The sequence below is a fragment of the Danio rerio genome, chromosome 3, assembly GCF_049306965.1.
Source record: "Danio rerio strain Tuebingen ecotype United States chromosome 3, GRCz12tu, whole genome shotgun sequence".
NCBI lineage: Eukaryota > Metazoa > Chordata > Actinopteri > Cypriniformes > Danionidae > Danio > Danio rerio.
In genome coordinates this window covers 16,689,243-16,713,665 of record NC_133178.1, presented here as the reverse complement: position 1 = coordinate 16,713,665, position 24,423 = coordinate 16,689,243, and the positions used below count along the sequence as shown (strand labels likewise).

At 35.3% G+C, this 24,423-nt stretch overlaps 2 protein-coding genes across 9 annotated transcripts in view; both read right to left on the bottom strand.

Annotated features, from left to right (window-relative positions):
- Nucleotides 1-3,089: 3,089 nt before the first annotated feature.
- On the bottom strand, nt 3,090-22,892 carry odad4 (outer dynein arm docking complex subunit 4). 6 transcript variants are annotated; one of them, XM_073937599.1, is made up of 12 exons: nt 20,537-22,892; nt 20,300-20,387; nt 16,125-16,278; nt 15,060-15,133; nt 14,494-14,641; nt 14,168-14,392; nt 11,045-11,173; nt 10,881-10,959; nt 10,702-10,788; nt 10,414-10,610; nt 3,988-4,088; nt 3,090-3,378 (listed from the first exon to the last, which is right to left on the bottom strand). In XM_073937599.1, exons 1-12 carry the CDS (start codon nt 20,797-20,799, stop codon nt 3,343-3,345), a joined length of 1,581 nt encoding a protein of 526 aa, XP_073793700.1. In that variant the 5' UTR covers nt 20,800-22,892; the 3' UTR covers nt 3,090-3,342.
- Nucleotides 22,197-24,423, bottom strand: part of dnajc7 (DnaJ (Hsp40) homolog, subfamily C, member 7) — a 30,797-nt gene continuing 28,570 nt past the window's right edge. For 2 of the 3 annotated variants that reach the window (XM_009299335.5, XM_073938408.1), the window contains exon 14: nt 22,242-23,852. In XM_009299335.5, the coding sequence (XP_009297610.1) occupies nt 23,815-23,852 (38 nt within the window). In that variant the 3' untranslated portion in view covers nt 22,242-23,814. 3 annotated transcript variants of the gene reach the window in all.

Here is a 24,423-nt window from a genome sequence, read left to right as displayed (position 1 = left end):
AAGTTAGGATTATCAAATTTGTTTCTGTTATAGCAGAATAATGAGAGAGTTATTTTTAAAGAAATTGTTATAACTTTTCTTAAAAGTCAAGTTTACATACAAGAAGATTATTACGCCTCTGAAAAAGCTCAGATGATGGTGTCAGGGTTTTGTAAGTTTCTGATTGGTTAATTGACAACATTTGAGTTAATAGAAGGCACAACTGTAGAATAGTATTTAAGGAATCCCTCAAACACACTGCTTCCTTTTGTGACAACATGGGAAAATCAACAAGCCAGAATCAACAAAAAAGCCAGATTACAATTTGCTAAATTGCACCGGGAAAAAGACAATTTGGAGATATGTCCTGTGGTCTGATGGAACTAAGATTGAATTGTTTGGGCATAATGACCAGTGTTACATTTGGAGGACAAAGGGGAAAGCTTACAAGCCTAGAAACACCATTACAACAGTGAAATATGGAGGCTTCAGCATCATGTTGTGGGGCTGTTTTGCTGCAGGAGGGACCGGTCCAATTCACAGCATAGATGGCATCATGAAGAAAAAAAGAACATTATGTAGAAAAACAGACATACTGAAGCAACATCTCAAGGAAATTAAAACTTGGCCACAAATGGGTCTTCCAAACAGACCATGACCCTAAGCATACTGCCAAATTAGTTAAAATGTGCTTTAAGGTCAACAGAGTGAATGTTTCGGAGTGGCCATCACAAAGCCCTGATCTCAATCCTATAGAAAATTTGTGGGCAGAGTTGAAAAAGCTGTGAGCAAGACTGCCTACAAATCTGATTCGGTTACACCAATTCTGTCAGGAGGAATGGCCCAAAATTCCTTCAAACTATTGTGGGAAGCTTGTGGAAGGATACCCAAAACATTTGACCAAAGTTATACAGTTTAAAAGCAAAGCTAAAAAAAAAATACTAAGGAAATGTATGTAAACTTTTGACTATCTAGAACTTCGTTAAAATTCTCAAAATAAAATCTCTCATTATTCTGGCATTTAGCAAATGTAAATCATTTATGTAATCCTAATGGACCTAAAATAGTAAATGTTTAGTATGATTTACCATCAGACAATTTTAAAAAAAGGGTTATCTTCTATTTTTAAGAGTGTATGTACACTTCTGGTTTCAACTGTACTGTATATACATACACACACACACAAACACATATAGCAACAAGCATCTTTTTGGGCCTTGCAACAGTATAGTCTTGTTTCCAGCAGACTGTGAGGAGGACCCTCTAAACAGTGAGACTGTTAGGTCATATAATAATCACTGTGTGCTAATAAAAAACCTTCAAAGCATTCACTTCCATTGTATGTTTTAAAAAAGAGGAAATGGAAAGATTATAAACAGCACTGTAAGCAGCCGCGCTCTCTGAACGCATGCTTTACAGGGCTGTTGTACAGTCAGGAGAATACAAACATTCAAACAGCTGGAGTGTGCGTGTCGTGTCTTGTTGATATCTGTGTGAAGTGTCTGCAGGATTGCTGAGTGGTTATGCGTTCTGACATCGCTCTGACAGGATTTGTGAGTAATAGAAATGCTGTTTCAGCTTATCACCGGAGTCCAGCACTAACATAGTTTTTTTACTACCGCTTTCTCACAAGTGACTGTGGTGTTTTCACAAAATAAGAAAGATGATACCCAAACACACACACATATATGTATAAATATACCTAGTTAAGCCTTTAAATGTGACTTTAAGCTGTATAGAAGTGTCTTGAAAAATATCTAGTCAAATATTATGTACTGTCATCATGGAACACATCAAATAAATCAGTTATTAGAAATGAGTTATTAAAACCTTTAGGTTTAGAAATGTATGAAAATATAGAAGGGGTCAATTCTTTCACTCCTGAAATAAAAATTCCTGAAATGTACTGTTACAATTTCTTATAGTTTGACAATTAAGAACAACACTCCTAATAATATACAAATACTATAACTGAGCACAATTAATCTCCATTTTTGGACATGTATGAGGAATATTTTATTATTTTTCTAGTGGTTCCAAAATAGTTGGAAAAATCCAATTTAATTTACGTTTTTAGAATTGCCGGTTAGAAATTAGCAGGTTACACCAGAGGACATGGTTTTTTATTGTAATGTAAAGTCATGCTGCAGTGGAAAAAGAATTAATATTGAGTATGACTCCCATGAGCTTGGAGGACTGCATCCCTACATCTTTATAATGACTCAAATAACATTAATAAAGTCATCTGGAATAGCAAAGAAAGTGTTCTTGCAGGACTCCCAGAGTTCATCAAGACTCTTTGAATTTGTCTTCAATACCTCTTTCTTCATCTTACTCCAGACATGCTCAATAATGTTCATGTCTGGTGACTGGGCTGGGCAATCCTTGAGCACCTTGATCTTCTTTGCTTTCAGGAACTTTGATGTGGAGGCTGAAGTATGAGCACTATCCTGCTGAAGAATTTGCCCTCTTCTTTAGTTTGTAATGTAATGGGCAGCACAAATTTCTTGATACGTCAGGCTGTTGATGTTGCCATCCACTCTGCAGATCTCTCGCATGCCCCATACTGAATGTAACCCCAAACCATGACTTTTCCTTGACCAAACTTGACTGATCTCCATGTGGATTCCAATAGGTCTTCTGCAGTATTTGTAATGATTGAGATGCAGTTCAACAGATTATTCATCAGAAGAATCTACCTTCTGTCACTTTTCCAAATGATCAACTAGAAGTTATTATACGTTGCTCTTACAATTGGGATCAGTGACAAGGCTTTTGTCAGGTAGTTTGTATATATATTTAATTATATATATATATATATATATATATATATATATTTAATATATATATATATATATATATATATATATACACACACACACACATTTGTGGATATTTTTGCTTAGCATATTGTCAGTATTGACTTGTAAAGGAGTATAAAATTAATTGGATTAATATTACACTATGCTAAACTTATTTTAATGATTTTCAATTCAAAAAAGTTTGGACTATGAACAAAAAAGTACTCAACACAAAGTCACGGTATGTGTGTGTGTGTATATTATGAAACATTCAGGGGTATCTGGGCAACATCGCTTGGACACCGCATCACAAATATCAAACATGATTTATTATATCTATGAAACAGTGACAGTTTATTTATGTAAAACTATGTGAAACATCTTTTTGCCCATATGGAAACCAGCACAAAGGCAGTCATAAAGTAAACCTTAACTAAAGACACCTGACTGCAGCGCTCCTCAGGCGGATTTTATTCCAGTAGGAAGGATGCATTAGTTCTGACTTGTCTTGAAGGATGATGGAGCCGACTGCAGCCATTTTATTTGAGGCTTTTTTCTGGTTTCATTGAGTCACTCTGAGTCTTGCTTCACAAAGAGCCTGCGATGTGAAAAAGAATAAGGGAATCGATTAAAACGAAAGAAATAACACCAGCGCAACGTGAATAATATGATATCAGAGGAATGGGAGAGTCAAGCCAACTGATCAGTTGATTCTATCTTCTTTCATATTAACAAAACAAGTAGCGTTTGACAAATATTTGAATAATTTGTAATAATTAGGCAGTCTTTTTTCTAATTTGTAGGAAGCTACCTGGTGTGTTGATGTCATTAAAATAAAAGGTAAATGAAGTGTTGCCTGATGAAGATTTCTTTATATGTTGCTGGTTGCTACTTATATCTGTTCACATAAAATCAAAATGTACAATGTTCATTCTAGTGTACATTTTTATCATTTATTCTAATTATTATTCTAAGTGAGACAATAAGATTGAGACAAAAACACAAAACGTTGTTGTCAAGTACATGTATATTTCAGTTGTACCGTGTAAGTGTGACCATGCCTTTACCACACATATATTATGTATGCAGCGTGACACAGAATCCCACTTGTTTTAATGTAGTTTGAGTGGGACTATAAAAGGCTAGAAGTGAGATGAATGGTAAAAGGGATAGAGTGAGACAGCAGGACAGGAATGTCTGTGTTGACCTTCTGGATGGCTTCGCTGGCAGAGTCGTCCTGCAGCAGTTTTGCCCGCTCCAGTGCCCTCTCAAAGTGTAACACACTGGCCTTGTAGTTGCTCAGCTTCACTGTGCAGGAGAGAAAGAGGATGTAAAAATGATCTAATCATAGAGCGTGGGGTAGCTCAAACACACATAACACCCACATTCACTCCTATTGATTCTGAGCTGTGTGTGTGGGATTAGATTACTCACGCTCACAGATTGCATTAAATTTCTGTCTTCCTGGGATTCTGGGCAATGTAGTTCGAACTGCGCCGTTTACATTTAAAGGGATAGTTCATTCAAAAATGAAAATGTACTCACTATTTACCCCGCCTTAAAGGGTCACGAAACACCAAAACACATTTTTTGAGCTGTTGACAGTCGTATATGTGTCCCACACTGCTAAAAACACTATTAGGACACCTATATTTCACTAAAAAGTGTAAATTGGTTGTTTTTGCGTTATTTCAAGCAAATTCGTACTTCCCGTTTGAAACGAATTTTTGAAGCTGCGTCACGGTCATGACATAATAGCCTGTATTCCAGCGTGCAGACTGGGCGTCTGTGCCAGAGTGTGCCTTATTACGTCTTACAGTGTGATGCATTAATGCATGAGTAAGGGTTGGTTCAAACCAATCAGCGCGCTCTATTGTGCAACTTCATTAATATTCATTAGTGTCACCGTCTTTACACCACAGAGACGCCACGTTGTGTTGGCAAAACAAGCGTGAAGTGTTGCTTTTACAGTTTGCTGCCATTAAGTTTCGTTTTCATTTTCTCCCTGTGAGAGCTCATCTGGATCACGTGTGGATTACAGTGTACGCGACGCTCAACAACAATAATTTACGTGTCTAAGGAGGATTATTGTTTACCTGAGAGCTGTTCTCATCTGCAAACGCTAAAATCCGGATTCCGGATGTAGTCTTCTCTTCATAAAGACGCGGCTCTAGTTGCTGGTGATTGTCCTGTCTCTACAGATTTGGTAAGTGAGTGACCAGTGCTCTTTGTATATTCAGTTTGTTCGTATCAAATAAGTTAACTATTGCATTGAGTGCAAACATGTTAGCACCGCATTTTGTGACCGGAATAACACACGCGGCTTTCGGACGCTACCTGCCGTGTGCATCTAAGTTTCCGGGAAATGCTGAGGGTTTTTTTCTCTCATTCGCTGTGCGGTAACAAACATTGCATGAAAAATACACGCATAGAGCAGATCCTCGAATCAAATATCTCATTTGTCGCGAGGGGCATGAATGAATTCCCTGAATGAAAGAGCCAAACTGCAGTTAAAGTCCAACATTTAATAATTTGGCAAATAATTCGACTACAGATGTCCATGTAGGTTAAACACCATCCCTTTCTCCTGTGTATTTTGACTGAAACTCGCGCGTGCCCAAATAGACACTCCCACACCCTCCCACTTTAGTTTCTCCGACACTCCCCCCTAAACAGAGCTGGACACCCCCACTTTTCTGACTTTTTCCAAAGAAGAGGTGTGAAAACACCCTGCTGAAACGAGGGGGTTTCATGGCCCTTTAAGTGGTTCCAAACCACTGAAGTATAAACTGATAAACTGAAGTAACTGAATACTTGTAGAAAAAAATTAATACTATGGAAGTTGATGGTTAGAGGTTTCCAACATATTTCGAAATAACTCCCTTTGTGTTTAACAGAAGAAACTCATACAGGTTTGAAATTCTTAGTCAATAAAGGGGAAAACAAAAAGTAACTGGTGATAGATTTTTGAAAAAGTAACTCTGATATTTTCTTAGGAATTAAAGTAATCTGTTGCTTTAGTTACATGAAAAAATAATCTGATTACATAATTTATGTAACTTGTAATGTGTTACCCCCAAAACCTATTAGAGTCACTACTTAGTTTTTCTAACTGAGAAACAACAGATAAAACACTAGCTATGTTTCTATCCAAAGAAGCAAATTAAACTGGAAGAGAAGAGAGTCAAAGAGAACAAAATCGTCGCTTCCTGATTAACTGGCACCAAATATCAACAGTAAAAACAGAATTTGCTGAGGTAGAAGAAGCTGCGTGAATCTTTTCTTTTATTTAATAATATTGCGCTCTTAACAGTTCTGGAGGTCATTAATAATATAATAACACTAATACTGAAACGGTTAAGGCGTTTTAAAATGATTAAAACCACATTTCTGATGTTTTACAGTGTGCTCAGCCTGCTGGTTTGTCCATTCACACACATATTTTATCATCACATGGTCTCTTATAACAAAATCACATGATTTGTTTATTGCGTACACTGGAATTAGTTTGGTAATGCACATATTTGGTTATTGAATAAAAAGTTTATCCTACTCAATTATAAGCATACATTTTTTATGCACATTTTTCAAAATTGATGCACATCTTGGCGTTTCCATCAACTGTTTTTTTATGCGCATATCCAAAATGTGCATGAAAATAGGTGGATGGAAACTATAGGTGGGCATAGATTATTTTTTAAAATTTCGATTAATCTCACTGTTATCTTGGAATTACTCCAGATTAATCTAGATTAAAATGGCTCATTTGAATTCTGCCGAAGGCATTCAGAATATGTAATATTCTACCCAATGTAATTTATTATATGTAATATAATACCCAAAAAATTACTAAAAGTAAGTCTTTGAGAACGGGTTTCTCAAGCCAGGTGGTGCATGTGATGCATTTTGGAAACAGCCAGGGGCTCATCGCCTGTTGAGAAACTGTTCTATGATAATTGGTGATGAAAATAAATGATGTTCAATAAGATGTGCTTACTAACTGTTTATTCAGTTAAACATGAATTTTGAACTGTAGGCCTACACAAGCTCGAAACAGCGATTTTTGATCACCTTAATCCGACTAAAGTCATAACTGAACTAAACAGAAATGGAATTAAGACATGTGGAGTATGCAGATATTAGTGGTATTATTGAAGTAAACACCGCAATCAAACTATTACAGTCATGTACAGCCTTATTTCCAACAAGATCCACACGCTACTGTCACTAGAGGAACGCACATACACACAAACAGACAAATCGTGAAATGGTGAACTTTTTCTTTCCATTACGCCTGCGTTATTAAATTGCATAACACTCTCACCAGTCCTTACTCTATATTTGCGTCTAAAGCCCCAGTTTGTCACAGCGGCATGAATGAAATGTTTATGAGTGAAATTGAAACTGCTGAACTGCAGTTAAAGTCACCCAAAATTACAGGAAACTTACATGAAAGCACTTCACGTAAACACCTTAATTATATTATTGTCTATTAAGGCAAATAGCTAGATTACAGATGTCCATGTAAGCGTAGTCAGTAGTGTCTTCGAAGTAAGTAAAAGATCCATAAGGGCATCCAGCTGATTTGATACAGAATGACACTTTTTTTTGTCAGACTGCTCACCGGTCAGGTACACATCCATGCTAAAATATCAAGGTGAAAGTCATTATAGCTTGCGTAGAATAGACCCAGCTCCCAACCCAACTTTGAGAATAGATTAACGATGATATTTTTTTAATCGCCCGATAAAAGTCTTGCGTTAACACAGAAACTTAATGAAAACATAGCTATTGACAGCCAATCATAATGTATTGCATTAGCTCAACATTTAAAGTGACAGATGACAAAAGTGTCTTATAATGGACTAAACATCTTTTACTGTAAATGCTAATACAAAATGGGCTTTTTTAACACAATGTTAGACGTAATTTAAATTAGAATGCTTTAACCCTTAAACTATCACATAAAGAAAAAAACTTTGGATTGCATTTATTACTCCTAATGTTGCTAGTTAACACACTCAATGCATTCTAATCATTTCTACCAAACAGTTGATATGTCGGTTTATAGTAAAAGTACCAGAATTAATACATGTACTATGAAAAATCTGATAATATGAAGTAGAATTCCAATTTATTTAAAAACATAATCAAAATAAAACATTTTTGAACTCTAAATCATCTTTATTTTTTAAAGTAAGCCATAAAATATTTCAGATTTCTTTTTTTTATAAAACCAAAATCAAGTGTAGTAGTGCAAAAGGATGTTTGTCTGATCGTTTTTGTAAACCAACAAAGCTGTGTGTGTAAACACCATTATTAAAAACAGTCATTCTTCAAATGACTTTAACAGTCATCATGTAAAACATTCAAAACATGGTCAACCATTTGGTTGAGTGGGCAGTTAAAGGGTTAAACAGACATTTTTCTGCATTAATAGCTAGAAGTAGAGTACTGTGTATACTTTTAGTAAAGCTGTTTAACATTTAAACACACTATAAGATTAAATATGACACAAAATCTGTGTGAGGATTTCATTTCTTTCATTCTTACCAGTGACATGGGTTTCTATTGAATTTCCTACTTAATTCTATTTGTAGAATTATATAAGCATATTATATATCACAAAACTGCTAGCGGGATGTCCTACAGCTTTTATATTTTCCTGTCGGGCTACCAAAAATTAATAATGGCAGGACAAATGTAGCCTAATTCAATGCTTTTGCATTCTTTCACAAATTGTGTAGTTATGTTGTATGTAGTTTTCATGGATGAAGGAGGCCACTATCAATGTGTTTGAATAAAAAAGGTACTTCGCTACGAAGTTGGAAAAACAAACAATCAAAGGTCGGCCTCCCAATTGTTTTTCATGGAGAATTCAAAAAATGTAAATAAAGCATGGTTATTTTCAAAAAATATATGTGTAGCCCCTAATGAATACCATCAAAACTGTTTTAATTCAGTAATGTTTGTATTCCTTTTTATTTAGTAAGTAATGTAAGTAAGTAAGTAAGTAAGTAAGTAATGTAGTAAGTGATCTTGTCTATTCGAGCCACTTGAATATATTTTGGTCTTTTAAAAACTCAAAAACCCCTGCCCGGAAGACTAACAGGGATTTTAGAATCTTACGAGCTCTGCCACTGCTCAGAGTGTATGCTCAATGTGTGTTTGTGCTCTCACTTCTCATTCAACATGCGTCCGTGCACTTGCATAGGTCAAAAGCTGAGGAACAATTTCGAGAATGGGTAAAAGCATACTTGACGAGGCATACTTGGATTTCGCACCCAAAAAATCTGCTGAATAAGGATATGATTACAAGATGTTTTCATCGTCTATCAAAAACCATCAAAGAAACTATCATGATATATATAAATAATAAAAATAATAATTTATTCAAAAAAAAAAAAAAAACACTTTAGCTCTTTTATCTTCCAAAGTAAACCAGTCATGTGTAAACGCAAATAAGATTACTGTCTCTAATAAGAAATCAGTCTTCCTCAGGGCCGGAGTGGGACTCATTTTCAGGCCTGGAGTTTCAAGCCAGACCGTTCACGACTGATTCCAATTCAGTTTCTAATTTCACTAATCACATCTTTTTCAAGAAAACAGCTGCTTTAGAAATTCAAATGTTCAACAACCCTAACAGTCTTATATGTCTTTACAATAAAAATGAAAAAAAAAAAGTATAATAATTTTTCAGGTGAGATTCGAACACGGGTGCGCGGCGTTAAAACGCAAGGTGCTTACCACTGGATCACAATTGCGCTACTACAGTTGCAATAAAAAATAAGTAATGACTTGTGACCCTTAAGACACAGCATGACTTTCTTTTGATGGTTCAATCTTTTTCTCCCCTTTTTAGATTTCTGATCAAGTTATGTCAGATTTATTAATGTAGTGAATCATTTGATTTTCATTGAGCAGGTGTATTATTCATTATTATTAATTATTTGAATTCTTATATTCACTAAGGTGCCGCTGTTTGGGGTCGATAGTTACATCATCATCATCATTAACCATAGTTAACCCGCAGGCTGCATTTTTCTCACGGGGCTGTGAGAAAATAAATAAAAAGAGTGACGCTGCGGCAAAATAATGAATAAAAAGAGTAAAGCTATGGTCAAATAAATAAATAGATGAAAAATGTGTGACTGCTGAGAGTGCAAGCTGCTAGGGACACCGGCCCTCGCGGCCAAAAAACAGACCGGCCCACCGTCCGATTAGCCAACCTGGGCCTGGTCTTCCTGGTATTCTAAGTAGTGTACATTGTAAAAGAAATACAGGGTTTCACACAATTCCTGTTATCCCAACACAAATAAATTCAAAGTTAATTAACAAATTTAGGTTGTCCCTCCAAAAATCTCAAGAATTGTGTTATTTCAGCTTATTTTGAATAAGTACTTTGAACAAACAGCAATAATAATGTGTACACTTTAAAAAGTGTTGGGTTCCACAAAATCGATTTGTGTTGGGAAAACATGAAAGAGTTAAGTTAACTTATTAGTTTTTAGATGTTTTAGTAGATTAAACATGAAACAATTAAGTTGTCCTCCCAAAAATCTCAAGAATTGTGTTATATCAGCTCATTTTAAATAAGTAGGTTGATCATTTTTTGAGTGTGGTTTGGACTCACATTCTGCCTGCGCCATGAGAACGCTGGCATTGAGCTGCCATTTCTCATCGCTGATGTCATCGGCGGCCATGAGCGAGCGGGAGCCGTAGTCTCGAGCTTCCATGTAGCGCTTCAGCTCAAGGTAACAGCGGCCGATTTCATGGAACAACCAGGCTTTCTCTAACCCGCCACATGCTAAAGGCAGCTTCTTCTCCCAGCTACACAAACACATTCATGAACACACACAGTAAATGACTATTACAACAGTTTCTTCCAATGTAAACATAAATGAAAGACAAACACACTTACACTTCTATAGCTTGCTGAAATTTGCCAATCCGTGCGTAAACACGGCCAATGTTGTCCAGAGCCCTGGATTTACTGTCTGTCAGGTCGCTATGAAACAAAGCACAAGCCAAACACACCTAATGATGAACTGCAGTTTGTTAAACAACTAGGAAAAACTAAAAGTTCATTTTCCTGCTCACCATTTCTTGGCTAGCTCCAGATCTTTCTCATGATGATGCAAAGCTCTGTCCATATTCCCAAGATCCATTAGTGCATTGCCTGCATAGAGTACAGCGGCTGTTTTCATGATAGGTTTTGTATGTTTAAATCTTGTGTTCTCGGTAACGGATAGATCAGACTTTACCAATGTAGCTGTGCAGGTTCCCAAGCACTTCATTTTTATTGGGCAGCGCATCCTCAGACCAATCCTTCACCACCTTCATGAGCTCTCGGGCCTTGTTCAGGCCGCTTTCTGTATAGCCTGCACTCAAAGCTGTCATTTAAACAAATAATTATTACATATACAATAACATACAATAGTTCAAATGCACCAATGTCTGTCAATATGAATTTAATCTAATTGCAAATCTGTTTACATGTACATGTATGTGTTTATATGTGTTTTACATACATTTCACTTGAAACGTTTGCGCTTAAGAAAGTTTAGGTTCACATTTTTTAAATTATAATTTTTTAAATATTTATGTTTATTTATATTTATGGTTATATTTTTATTATATTTTTTATTATATTTTATATTTATGATAATTTTTGCAGATTAAATTGTTTGAAAAACATTAAATTCATTTAACAAAAATGTTAAAAATTTCAATTAAAGTTTTCATAATATCCACTGTCTCTTTTTGGCCTAAAAATATGATTATGTCTTTCCAGATTTTTATTGTTTCATTGCTTATTTGTAATATTGTACTTCTATTGTATTTACTTTATTTCAATTACACTACTTATAGGGATCATTAAAACTTATATTTAGATTACAAATCATTTCTAAAATTAAGTGCTTTATTAACCTTTTCGAACAGATTATTTGAGTGCAAGTAAATGCAGCCAGGATTTGCTTCAGTGTTCTTAGTAGGGGTGTAAATCAGCTTTGTCATCATGGTGGTACGATACGATATTGATACTCTTAGCCAGTGATGACATTTCGATTCGACTCCATATCAATATTTTGTGCCTAATTTATAGAAACAGTTTAATATTTATTAACTCACAAATGCAAGGATATAATAAGAACATTCAATTTAACTCTGTATCCCTCTATAACACACCACAACAATAAAAATGCTCTTTAGTTTTTAAAAATTAATACATAAAAATATTTAACAAGGGGGAAACATCAAAGACATGTCAAATAAATACGGAATTCTTAATGTGTGAAGTTCTTTGAATGCAAGTCCTATTACAAAATATTAAAATGGAGATACTTCAGTTAGAAAAACATATTTACTTAGAAATGTATTATTTAGCTGGACTTTTAACTGAACTCTGTGAGAAGTGCGCATTCTCAACCACAACAAAAATTATCTTTGGTTTTTAAAAGTAATATAGAGAAATATATAATAAGGAGGAAAAAATCAAGTAGAATATGATCAAATCAATACAAGATTCTTAATATGTATAAAATTCTTTAAGTGCAAATCCTGTAACAAAACAATAAAACAGAGATACTCTAGTAAGAAAAACATATTCTCTTAGAAATATATATTTTAGTTTGAACTGGGGCTGGTGATATCTACAAATGTCATTAGTAATCAACAGTAAATCAATGTGACTAAATTGCAAAACTAAAAGATTTTGGAGAAATCTTGTGAAATTTTGAAATTGGCTAGTTACATTTGAAATCACTAGATTTCACATCAAAAATGCAGATCAAACATGGTGCTGTATGCATGGTGGTGCAGGTCACTATTCAATATTGTGGCGTCAGTAAGTCTTTTTAAAAGCAAATAATAGTTTTAATCAGCAAGGGCACATTAAATTAACCAAAAGTACCACAAAGACATTTATAACATTATAACATAGAATTTTTCCACAGTTTTTTTTTCGTGACACTGAACATTCAGCGATCACAAGAATAAACAGCATATTAAAGGGTCACAAACAAAAAAAAATTTTTTTTTGTGTTGTCAGTCATATATCTGTCCCATGCTGCTAAAAACACTATTAGTACACATATATTTCACAAAAAAAATCGAAAATTGGTTATTTTTGCGTTATTTCAAGCAAATTTATTCTTCCGGTTAGAAACAAATTTTTCCGTGTATTAGCGTGTATTCCAGCATGTAGACTGCACTTCTGTACCGGGGAGTACTTCGTGACATCTCTGAGTGTGCTGAATTCATTCATGAGTAAGACTTGCCAATCAGCACGCTCTATTGTGCATGCGGTGCAACTTCATTAATATGCATGATAGCTTCGAAGACTAATTTAGTACCCGATACAGTGTTCAGACAGCAGAGAGAGACACCACGTTGTGTTGCCAAAACAAGTGGGAGAAGACGAATTGTTTGGAGTCGTCAGTGTTGCTTTTTTTATTTGCTACATCAAAGGTTTTGTTTTCATTTTTCCGCTATGAGAGGGCAGCTGGACTCACGTGTGGATTGCAGTGCACGCGACGTTCAACGGAAATACGTGTCTAAGGAACATTGTTTATCCGAGATCTTTTCGCATCTGGAAATGTTGACATCCGGATTTTCCGCTCGTCTCCTTCTTAAAAGACACAGCTTTTTTTTTGTATTTTGTATTGTATTTTTCTTTTTGTTGTATTTTAAACAATAACCCTTTCACAATAATAGATTTTTACTTTCCTTTTTGAGTCTTTTTTTATAAGATAGTTAGTCTTGTTGGGGCCATGAATAAAAAATATACAGTTGAAGTCAAAATAATTGTTTTCTTTTACAATTATTTTCCAAATAATGTTTAACAGAGCCAGAAATTTTTCACAGTGTTTCCTGTAATATTTTTTCTTCTGTTTTATTTCAGCTAGAATAAAAGCAATTTTTTTAAAAACTATTTTAAGGTCAAAATTATTAGCTCCCTTTAGCAATATTTTTTTTCTCGATTGTCTGCAGAACAAACCACTGTTATACAATGGCTTGCCAAATTACCCTAAACTGCCTCATTAACCTAATCAAACCTTTAAATGTCACTTTAAGCTGAGCACTAGTATCTTGAAAAATGTCTAGTCAAATATTATTTACTGTCATCATGACAAACATAAAATAAATCAGTTATTAGAAATGAGTTGTTAAAAGTGTTATGTTTAGAAATCTGTTGAAAAAATCTTAACAGAATCTGGAGACAAATATATACAGGGGGCTAATAATTCAAGAGGGCTAATCAGTTTGACTTTAACTGTATATATTAAAAAACATGAAGAAGTCACAGTTTTGTAAATGGTGCTGTAAATGCTTTTGTATAATGCTACATTTCTTGTTAGCAACATAAAGCCTCTGCAGATGTTCACCTGTGTCGATCTCCTCCAGACTGCTGAGCACGTATCGTGTGGGATCTGAGGGAGGCTTGTGCAGAACCTTGCTCCACTGCTGCTGCATTAGCTTTCTGTCTCTCTGACGAGCATAAATGGGTTTCTGCTGCTGCCAGAATGCCATCCGCGTGTCCAGATATGAGATAGAGCCTACGATCAGATCCTGCACGCGCTCTCCACTTCGTATCTTACATTTGACAAGATCTGCATGAGAACAGATTGTACCTTATGTAGAATTTGCATTGCTGCAGATACAAACTAACATTTAACAACCTCTATAAAATTAAACAAACAAAAACAAACACCTTCATCCTGTAGAAGTTTCTTCAAGTACTCTCTATCACTGTACAGCTCTCCTAGAAGCTGCTTGGCTGTTTTTTCACCTTTGTCTGTCTTCTTGCTGTGCTTTTTGGATTCTTTCTTATTAGAAGGATTTAAATTCTGGGGATGAACCTTCAGGATGATATATAGAACAAAAACATGTGTATTCATACATTGCAAAAAAGGCTCCCAAATATCTAAAAATTATAAATCAAGAAGCTTTTCCTGGACAAGCAAAAATATTGTGTTTGTTGTAAGAGATTATATGACAAAATTAAGTGAGTTTTCCTTAAAACAAGCAAAATAATCTGCCAATGGGATAAACAAAACAATCTTGTTTTTTGATTTGGCATAATATTATTTTGCTGTTCTCTTTGGCAGATTTTTTGCTTGTTTTATGGAAAAACACACTTAACCTTGGCATATTATTTCTTAAAACATGACAATATGCTTCTTGATTTAAGAATTTTTTGATGTATGGACTAGAAACAAGCCAAAAAACATAAAAGAGCATGTTAGAGAGTAAGAAGGGATAATAATAAAACCTCACCCCGTTATGGAAGAAAGACAGGTCACCTTTATTAACCAGCTTCACAGAGGAAGGACCTTTGGGGAGACATATTGCTGTGGGTTTTGAGATGTCTCTTTAAATATAACTAAAATATGAGTTCCATCTTTCTTATCGGGTTGTGTTTAAAGGGTTAGTTCAAAATTCCTTTAATAATTACTAACCCTCATGTTCGTTCCAATCCCCTGAGTCTTTTGTTCATCTTCAGAACAAAAATTAAGACATTTTGCATGAAATTCACTCTTGTGAATGTGCACACTATATTGACACTGAGAAGAAGAAACTGTTGAATAAAGCTGGGATGGTGGGGGTGGGGGTGGTAGGGTTGACAGAGTGCACGCGACGTGTCTGAAGAGCGAGGGAGGATCCGGGGGTGAGAAGGGTGCGCGACTTATTAGAGGACTGGGAGGGAGACGTACGATTTTCGCTCGTTTACAGGCATTATTCATTCATTTTCTTGTCGGCTTAGTCCCTTTATTAATCCCTTTATTAAACCAGAGCACCCTGAGGAAAGTCACGCGAAGGCAGGGAGAACATGCAAACTCCACACAGAAATGCCAACTGAGCCAAGGTTCGAACCAGCGACCCAGTGACCTTCTTGTTGTGAGTCGACAGCACTACCTACTGCGCCACTGCCTTGCCTTGCAGGCATTAATAATCACGTAAATGCATAGAGACTCCCGGAACTTTCGGGAGACTTGGTATGTCTGAATATCACGTTTAACAAGTGAGATATTGAGACGCGATCCAGCTGTACATACTTGGTTATCTGTTCGACGTGCAATGCTCTCTGGAGCTCAGAGGAGCGCATGACAATGTGTTGTCATCTTGTTGTCTATTGGCCATCGGCGATGAACGATGGCATCGTCTATCGCCCCAACCCTAATATATATGTATATATGGAGAATGAGAGAGCTCCAGGATTTCATCTAAAATATTTGTGATCCTGAAGAAGACCAAAGATTTGAGAGGTTTGGAACAGCATGAGAGTGAATAATCATGAACAGAGTTTTTTTTCATGGGTGAACTAACCCTTAAAGGACTTACTGCCGACTGAATTGTCTATGGCCTCTTGAGCTTTCTGAATTCCCAGCCGGAACTCCTGTAGCTCTGGTCGCAGCTTATGGCCTCTGTGATAGTAGACCAATGCAAACTCAAAATCGCCCATAGTGTACAAGGCTTCAGCCTTCTGATAGAGACCCTGCAATACATTATGAAGATATTTCAGTCAGTTTGCATCAACAGCGGGGACAGAATCCTATGGAGAACCCCCAAAGGCACAAAACAGGTTTCTGATACTTGAATTTCTTTCATAATTCCTGCATGATAACACATGCCTGCTGAGAACAAGCCAGGTGTTATCGCTATCACATGATGCTTACTTAGCAGAGTATCTCGGTTTGATCATAGTTATGTATGCATAGATGCTACACTCAACTGCTCCAGACATGTTTTTGTGTTTGCCATCTTGGAACAGTTATGTGTCATGACACACACATACACGCACACGCACAAGCACACACAGACACAATATAAAAATATACATGTTTTCCAAGATGCCACAACATTGCAAACCCTCTGGTTTTGCTCTTCAGTGTTTGGACTCTCAGTAGTGATTATTAAACCACACTGAACTGAGCTAAACTGAAGTGAACTTAAACACTAAAAACTGAACTACACTGTTCCAATTTACTATGATCTTTTATGTTAAGCTGCTTTGACGCATTCTACATTGTAAAAGCGCTATACAAATAAAGGTGAATTGAATAGGTTGTAAAAACTGCAGAGATTTAAACTTCCACAAAAATGAAATAAAATATAACACATGAGAATATGCTGGTTAGTGTTTATATACAGTTAAGTTTATTTACAGTCTTTTTCAAATATTTTTCCAGTGAATTAACAGAGCAGGGATTTTTTTGTGTGTGTGTGTGTGTGTGTGTGTGTGTGGAGAAATTCTGATTTCTTTTAGTTTATCGTGAATTAAAGCAGTTTTTACATTTCTAAAACAATTTTAAGGTTAATATTATTATTTTCCCCCAAGCTTATACAAAACCTTTTGTACAACCAAAATTGTTTTTTTTTCCCTAAATGACTCCTTGCTGCTGAAATAAATTAACAAACATGTTAAATTAAAATAAAATTACAACAGAAATAAAAAAAATTTATTAGGTATACCTTATTGGTACTGGGTTGGACCCCCTTTTAGCCTTCAAAACTGCCTTAATTCTTCGTGGCACAGATTTAACAAGGCACTGGAAATATTCCTCAGAGATTTTGCTCCATATTGACATGATAACATCACGCAGTTGCTGCAGCTTTGTTGGCTACACATCCATGATGCGAATCTCCCGTTCCACCGCATCCCAAAGGTGCTCTGTTGGATTGAGATCTGGTGACTGTGGAGGCCACTTGATTGCAGTAAACTTATTGTCATGTTAAAAAATGCCATGTCATTGGCATTTTATTATGCTGCATGAAACCAGTTGAAGATGGGTACACTTTGGTCATTAAAGGATGGACATGGTCAACTACAATACTCATGTAGGCTGACGTTGACATGATGCTCAATTGGTACTAATGGGCCCAAAGTGTGCCAAGACAATATCCCCACACCATTACACAACCACACGCCTGAACCTTTGATACAAGGCAGGATGGATCTATGCTGTCATGTCGTTGACGCCAAATTCTGACCCTACCATCCAAATGTCGCAGCAGAAATCGAGACTCATCAGACCAGGCTACGTTTTTCCAATCTTCTATTGTCCAAATTTAGGGAGCCTGAGTGAACTGTAGCCTCAGTTTCCTGTTCTTAGCTGACAGGATTGGCACTCGGGAGTGGTCTTCTGCTGCTGTAGCCTATCCGCCTCAAGGTTGGACGTGTTGTTCGTTTAGAGATGCTCTTCTGCATATTAAAGAAGATTTCTATTCTCTCAGTGTGAAGTATTTTCTAAGTGTAAAGCAGTTAATTTTCTCTTCTCAAAATGTATGTAGTGTTTGCAGCAAACATGCCAGCCTGTGTTAAAAATACAGTGATATGTCTGTGTAAGATGAGTATGCCTGCACAGGAGCAACACTAGGAGAAGGCTGAGTGACTGATTGTGTAGAATAACTGAATATGTAAAGCACTGATCATATATGTTAAATACTTCTATAAAGCTATATGTGTCAGAAGTTAGAATGAGTAATATATTATCAAGTTATTATCCTATCATAACAATGTATGTAAACACTTAGTTCCTTTGCATAAGTTGCATCTATACTTTGCTGACATAGACCTGTAACATCTCTGCTGACATGAGCTAGTGGGCTGAGAGCCAAGAATAGCAGGACCCCTTAGACTAGAAACCTATTCAAAAATGGTCAAGAGTTAAAAAGAGACTTAGGGGTGTGTCAAATAATCCTGTATAAAAATTGTAACAAACACACTGAAACTTTAGAAGGTGCAGGAGAGACTTCAGAATGCTCTGGGGTCTGCTCTGCTCTTTCTCGGCTTTATTATGGAGAATAAAGTCTATTTTCTGATATTCAAAACCTCCGGTCTGATAATTTGTAATTAATGAGAAGTCAATATTTACCACAATACCTCGGCTGTAACAAGTGGTAATTTGAGTTACTGTTGCCATTCTATCAGCTGGAACCAGTCTGGCCATTCTCCTCTGACCTCTGGCATCAACAAGGCATTTGCGCCCACAGAACTGCCGCTCACTGGATATTTTCTCTTTTTCTGACCATTCTTTGAAAACCCTAGAGATGGTGTGAAAATCCCAGTAGATCAGTAGTTTCTCAAATACTCAGACCAGGACAGATGTACCCAATAAGTGGCCAGTGAGTGTGTATAGTAGAGCAAAATGGAATAAACAAATCAACAATCTGACATATTTATAGTGGTCTTCTGCATAAATATGACACCAAACAATATTGGTTATCACATTTAAACCTGTTTGCACAGATCAGTTAAAGACGAGAGAGTCTTACTTATGTGGGTTGCCAAAATCATAGGTTGCCATTTCATCATAAGTTGCCAACATTTTTTCCCTGTTTGTCAACGTATTCTGGTACACCAAAAATAATTTAGAAATAAAACACTAGGTTTTATTTCTAAATTAAATGCATCATTTAGTGTTTTAAATATTTGTGTCTGATAGTTACTTAACTTTTAATATTATTAACCCCCTTAAAATATCCTTCTTTCAATTGGCTACAGAACAAACCAGTGTTATCCTATTATTCATAATTATCCTAAATTACATAATTGTACCTAGTTAAGCCTTTAAATTGCAGTTTGAGAAATCAGGGCACCTTTGAGGAATTAAAAGTTTAAACAGATATATTTACTGAAATAATATTTTAGTTACCGATCATCTTTAGAAATAGAAAGATAATTCAATTCAATTCAAGCTGTAAAAAAAAAATTACAACCTACAAAACAACAAACTTAATTTTTTTATTACAGATAAATTTGGGTGTACTGGTTTTTGGACAGTTGTAGTAAGTTATTTTGATAGATAAGCTTCAGATTTGGCTTCAGTACTGAATAATCTATTGTATATTTAAATATAATATTGTATAGCTTCCTATTAAAATATGAATTTAAAAGATAGATTTGTGAGGGGTGTACTCTTATGTTAATCACTGCTTGTATATTTTTTGGATGTGGTTTTTAAAGGTAAATGTAGGTCTAGGTTATACCATGTGTTTTAATTGCAGAACTCCTCTATTTAAAAAAGAAAGAAATAAACAGAAAAAAAACAAGTTCTGAAGCCTCAGCCAGGTAATAAAAAGTAGGGCAAATTTTACTCAAAAGTAACGTAATGCATTATTACCATATAAAGTTACTAAGTAACACAACTAGTTACTTTTTGGGGAGTAACTCAATATTGTAATGCATTACTTTCTAAAGTAACTTTCTGCTTGTATAGCTCATATCAAAAATGTAAATTGTAAACTTGGATTTTATTTCTTGTATAATGTCTTTTTATAATTTTATTTATAAAATATAATCGCTGTTGCTGTTGTTTATATTAAAAAGTGGGCTATACATGGAATTCAAATTACTTATCAGATATCCAGAGAACGATCGAATCAGATTATACAAGTACGCCCTCTTCAGGGCAAATGCCTTACTACACAGATACATATCAACGGTAACTTTACTGAAAAATGCATTTCAGAGCAAAAACGAGAGGAAAATAAGCCAGTACTGCAAATAAACACACCTTGAAGTAGTTTTTGTTGTCTTTAAGTGAGCTCTCGGCGTCTTTCAGCGCGTTTTCTGCGTCTCCGAGTTTAACATAACACCTGGATCTGGAAACTAAACAGTTCTTATCATCCGGTTGCAAAGTTAAAGCCTGGTGGATAACAGACAGCACGTATTTATTGTAAAATAAAACAAATTTAGACACACCATATTTTCAGATGTGCGTTTCACATAAAGCCTGCATGAGTTGGCTTACCGTAGTAAAGCTCTCGACGGCTTTGACATACTCTCCTCTCTGGAACAGCTGGTCTCCTTCAGCCATGTAGGTGGTGAAGGTGCTTTTCGGGCCTTGTCCTTCCTCGTTATCGAACATTTTAATCGTATTTTAGGCAAAATTATGTCAAAACGTTTCAGTACACATCTATACGTGAGGTTGCAGTCCTGTCTGGTGTATCCTAGCAACGTGACTAACAAAACACAGTGGGACCAATGAACTGTGAGAGGAACTTTGATTGACATGCCAACACACAGCACGCCATTTCACCCTAAATGTGCAAATTTACCTCAGAAAACGTTTCATTTATACTTTTTTATACTCTTTTAGACCATTTATACACCTTACTCTTTTGTTTTACACTATACATACTGTATACAATCATACTACACTGTAAAATCCAAAAATGTAAGGTTACTTGAACCATTTGTGGATTATAACAAACCATCTCAATCCAAAAACTAACCCTAATGAGTACTGTGAACTTAATCCATTTGAGTAAACGAAGCACTGAAGCACATTATTACTGTAAAAACCATTTAGAAGGCAACTCAAAACCGTGAGGAAACCAATTGCAACAAACAATTTGAGTTAAAAATTATCTATACTGTGGACTTACTCCATTTAAGTTGAATTAATGAGGTATTTATTAAACTCGTTACCTTAAACATTGAGTTTAAAACTGTTTTCAAATGAGTAGAATTAACTTTCAGTACATTTGGAGTTAACTACCGGGTTTTACAGTGCTTATGTGCTTTACTCAAATCAATTTTAAACTCATTTCACTTGATAAAGTTGACTGTTGGGTTTTAGTGTAATGATACACTCTAAAAAGGATGTTTTTTGTTTAAAATATCTTCAAAATGTTTGACATTTCATTCTGTAAATGTTTCTTTACACACACTTTGTCTTAGACATTTGCATGTTTAAAAATATACATGACCAAAAAAAAAATTTAGAATCTGTAATATCTTAGAATTAGTTATAATGTGGTTATTCTGCTCACAAAGGCTGCATTTATTCAAACATACAGCAAAATTCAATTGTATTAAGTATTTTTATTTAATGCAGCTCAAGTTTAATCAATTCCTGTGATTTAAAAGCATGATACAAAGTCTTCAGTGTCGAGACGAACATTTTCCAGCACACAGCCAGTCACTATTTAATGAACCAGCCTTTTTGAATGAATCATTTGAATGATGAATGAATCAATTAAGACAGCTGGCAGTTTTAGTGTCATGTTATGTTAATTCATGACGCTTAAAACAAGTATTTGCACAAAAATAAATGCATTTATATAATAGATATTGTTAAAAATACATTATGTAATTACCATTTTAAATTTATATATATTTTTTTCTGTGATAATCCAACTCCCATACAGTAAGTCTTTCTCTTTTAACAATTACATATTTTTTACGTGTGATTTGAGTTGTTAGTGATTTTGTACTAATATCTGATCATAATAGAAATGCAAATAATCATATAATGATTTTAGAAGTAATAAAAATTCAGCATTGAACCACAGGAATACATTAAATTTAAAACTACATTCAATACTTAATAAACCACATTTATTTGCTAAAATGTGTACAAATAACAATGCTATAGCTAGCAAAATTGAAGACAAAAAATATTTATATATCTTTTTAAAAATGTATTGGAGACATAAAAGTTAAGCATGTGGTGAAGGGGAAAACAGAAAGAGGCTTACTTTATTTACATGGCTTTTTTTCTTTAAAAACGGTCCATAGTCGAGACTGTTCCAGCGGCGTGAGCCAAGTCAGCATGGACATTATCTTTTGAATACACTGAAGATCTTTCAAGATGAGCAACGTGAACATATTCCAGACGAATTTACGTTTTCTGAACGAACTACACGGCCAGGTCAAATACAGCAAGAGAATGGTGGAGCGCGACAAATCTGCAGCATCCAACGTGGAGGAACACTTAGTTAAAACAGTAGAGATCACCAAACATGGCTCACTGATCATGCCTGCAGTTTACTTACATCCACACACAGACAAACAGACGCGCGCACGCACACAGCAGAGTAAATGGAATCAAATCCACAAATAACCAGATCAATAATCTCCATTTTTCCTCTCTAAATCAGAAGTTGTTATTATTATTATGAGTGTTGGCTAAAAATACTCTCTCCCCTATACAGTTTAACCTATACAGATCCTAGTGTATCCAAAGATCATCCATCCATCCGTCCGAAGCTCACGTCCAGCGAATTTACAATAAATATACATATCAAAAATGTGAGTGTCTTTCAGAGTTAAAAAAAAAAATTAAACAGTCATAAACTATCAACACAAAACAAACAAAAAAACACTTTACATTCCAGTAAAATGTACAATGCAGCAAGGGCTTGAATGGCAACATATGACGAAAAAAATGAACATTACAGAGAGGGAACGTGGCCAACAGGTGCTAAAAGATAAACTTGCACTCGCTTTCTCTCAACCTCTGTATGCAGTAGTCGAACAATCCAGGAATCGACTTGCGTGTTTTTATATATATATATATATATATATATATATATATATATATATATATATATATATATATATATATATATATATATATATATATATATATATGTGATGAGATTTGGCATGAGGCGCTGCATTCATGTTTGCTGAGGTCTTTAAAATGGCTTGCAATGTTGCATGTATATAATCTGTGTGGATTCTGGCTTTGTACAGGTTTAGACAATCTATACGTCACTAGTAGTAATGAAACTCCTGTGATACACCTTGCTTTTTCATTAAAATCTGTCTTAGTTTGGATGATATGGAGCATTTTGCGATCGGTCAAGGAGAAACAGGAGATTTGCAAGTAGCACCTTCTTAAGTTCCCCCCCAAACATCAGCTGTTAAACTGAAGATTTTTTTTTTCCAAAATAATAAATGTGGAAATGATGCACTTGGGTACATTCGATATTGTGGATTAAGAAAACCAAATGATAAAAGAAAAGCTGGATTAAGAGGACACACTGATCGGAGTGAGAGAGAAAGAGAGAGAGTAGTGTGAGGTGGTAGAGTATGGTCTGCCCCTGCCGTTGTTGTCTTTTGTGCGCGAGCAGGAAAAAAACAAGCCAATGGCACAGATGCAGGTCCAACTGTGGCGCCCGAAGGCCTGATTCACCAGAGTGTCGTTCATCAGGAGAGCAGGGATGGAGGAGAGCAGTTCGGTTTCGGGGGAATTCAGAGGTTGTGGAACTACTGCATACGTGCTGGACAATGCCCAAGCTAACCGAACTGGAAGAAGAAGTTTCCAGGTCCAGATGCTGCAGGACAAAAAAAAGGGAAGAGAATGAGGAAAAAAGTGACTGTGAAGAATTGAATGTGTGAACATCACACAAAACTACTAAAAGCAGCTGGGGTGTGCTATATTGACCAATGAAAGCAGGGTTTTTTTTTGTTTAAGATTTTGATAATGACCATTTTTACTGAAAAATGAACAATCAATAACTAAAGTCACTAACTAATTATAATATAAAAAACAACAAAAATAAAAAAGTATATAATTGTTGAGAGAATGACTGTAAGAAAATTTATGAGCCCCTATTCAATTCAATTCGCCTTTATTTCTATAGCGATTTTAGAATGTAGATTGTGTCAAAGCAGCTTCACATAGAATATTAAAGTAAATTAAAACCGTGTCAGTTCAGTTTTCAGAGTTCAAGTTCAGTTTAGCTCGGTTAAATGTGGTTTAATATTCAATACTGAGAGTCCAAAAACTAAGGAGCAGATTCATCAATGCGCAGCTCTACGAGTCCCGAACCATGCAAGCCAGTGGTGACAAAAAAATAAAATAAAAAATCTTCTCCAATTGTCAAAAGTGAATTTAAAAAACCT